General features: G+C 46.6%; 1 protein-coding gene across 1 annotated transcript in view; it reads right to left on the minus strand.

The window, feature by feature from the left end:
- Window positions 1–314: 314 nt before the first annotated feature.
- LOC101994843 (guanylate cyclase soluble subunit beta-2-like) overlaps window positions 315–2,302 on the minus strand; it is a 55,914-nt gene continuing 53,926 nt past the window's right edge. The window contains exon 15 of the mRNA XM_013355124.2: window positions 315–460. Coding sequence (XP_013210578.1) covers window positions 315–460 — 146 coding nt within the window. The remainder of the gene's footprint in view (window positions 461–2,302) is intronic.

The following is a 2,302-nucleotide window of genomic DNA, read 5'->3' on the forward strand; positions in this document are numbered from 1 at the left end:
TGGCATGCTGGAACCAAGATCAGGGTGTCCCGTGAAGATGGACCCTAGGACACCAATTCAGAGGCAGAGATTGGGAAGCCATGGAGCTGAGAGCAAGCAAACAGAAACAGACACAGGCCAAGTCAATATCTAGAACAGATACAGCTCCAGCCCGTTTGTGGCTGGCCGTGACACATTTCTACAAAGCATTTTCCAAACCTCGCAGAAAGAGATGCAGTCGGAAACATTTTGGACTTCCAAATTATTCTAAGTTAATTGTCTTCACTGCCATTGATGAAAAGAAATGAGCCACATAGGTTCGCTTTTTTTCCTGATCACAAAACAACACAGAAGACAGACGGCTCGGGACCACTAGCAGGGAAACTTGTCTTGGTCTGATCTGGCAGTGGCTGGCCCTTGGCTGCATCCGTGGAGTCTGGCTCTGCCACAGGGCTCTCAGCAGGTGTGACTTCATCAGACACTGAAGCAAGACAGAAGTGTCAGTGGACAACGCTTCCAGCTGGTTTCCCTGCAGGGGGAAACTATTGGAGCCAGGTTCCTGGAAACACAATGTGGCCCCACTCAGTACAATAAGGTCTTCCCAGCTGCAATAGCTACACCCCCACTCCTCTCCGTAATTTTGCTCTGCTATGCTGTGCTGAAAATGTCATCATAAATCTTTACCTCTGCACCACTCACGTGCCCTTGCTGGCGTGCGACTGTCTATGTGCTCTGAACAGCAAGGCCACAGGGGATGGGGTGTTCAGACCTGGGGCTGTGCACTGGGGTGTGTGGCCCTGCTTGCCTGTGACTGCCATGGTATTTACTCTCTGGGTCTTGTGTTCATCTGTAAAATGGGAGAAACTAATAATTAAAGTGAGGACCTATATCAAGTGATTAACACAATGTCCCACGTGGAGAGAAAACTCCAACAGCCAATTTGTCTACCTGTGGGAGGCCAGAGGGCAGGCTGGGGACACAGCAGCCTCTGGGAGGTGAGCCAGGAGAGGAGGTGGGGGTGGGGTTAGAGAACTCTGGCTATAGGAGTTGTCTCTCAGGCTCTCTCTCCTCCTAACTAAGTCATCTCCATTTTCTTTTCTATGATAATCATTGTTCTGGACACACTTAAGTTTAAAAAGTCTCCTGTGTTGTACAGAGACTCATATCCTTCTAACATCCTAGAAAGCAATCAGATAAATCTGCTCTCCCTCCCCAAATTTGTGAGTAGGCTTCTGTGGCCTGGGGTAGGGCTTCGCAAATCTGCCTCGTGGTCAGTTTTGTTTAAGATCTGAAGAGGATTAGGCAGGTTCCAGCAGGGCCAGACTGTGACAAGCCTTGTTTGATAAAGTCTTCAGTGAATATGAGGTGAGTCAAAAGTCTGGGACCTATCTCCAGTCATATGCCCTCAGATCCAGAATTAAAGAAGACCCAAACAGGCAGAGCCTGCCTTGGGGCAGCTCAAGTAGGCAAGTTATGTCTAGAATTTAAAACGGGGAGTGTAAAGTGACAAGAAATCAAGGTCCATAGAACTCTCAAATGCACACAACTTTTTCGCATATGGCATATCCTTATAGAATGTGGCCCAAGTGGCGTGGCTGAGTATAGGTTCCCCTAGTTAAAGTTCATCTGATAGTCTAGCATTCCCCTCTCCCCCAGTACTCGGCCTGCATGAAGGCAATGCTCAGCCGCCAATTGTTACCTATTCAAGTCTTAGGGCTGACTGATTTTCTTTTGTTTTGCTAATTTTATCATTCTTATTACCCCTTATTTATTTCACTTTTAATTATGGAGTTTATTGAACTACTAGGTTTCTTGGAAATCTGATAATTATAATTTTAAAAGTGATTAAATTTTTCAGAAATGGACCGTGCAAGTTGAATGGCGAGAGAGTGTGTTTGAAAGGTTTCACTTTCATGCTAGTACCACAGTGCAGAGATGCAGGACACAAACTGAATGGTTTTTGTTTGTTTGTTCATTTGTTTTGTGGGTTTGCTACTGAAAACACTCGGGGTTTAGAAGATGGCTCAGTGGGGGAAGGTTGCTTAAGTGTGAGGATTAGAACTCGAATCCCCAGAAGCCCCATAGCAACTGTAAAGGTTGGTGGGTTTGACAGTTTCCCTGTAAACCCAGCACAAAGGCTGGAGGTGGAGACAGAGGATCTCACAGCAAGATGGCTATCTGGACTCTGAAACACCTGGCTTCACATTTGGTGAGAGACCCTGCCTCAATATATAGAGGCGAAGAATCTGAGGCCAACCTCAGGCCTCCATACATGTGTTCTCTCTCTCTGTCTCTGTCTGTCTGTCTGTCTGTCTGTCTGTCT

Source organism: Microtus ochrogaster, unplaced genomic scaffold (genome assembly GCF_000317375.1).
Source record: "Microtus ochrogaster isolate Prairie Vole_2 unplaced genomic scaffold, MicOch1.0 UNK97, whole genome shotgun sequence".
Lineage (NCBI taxonomy): Eukaryota > Metazoa > Chordata > Mammalia > Rodentia > Cricetidae > Microtus > Microtus ochrogaster.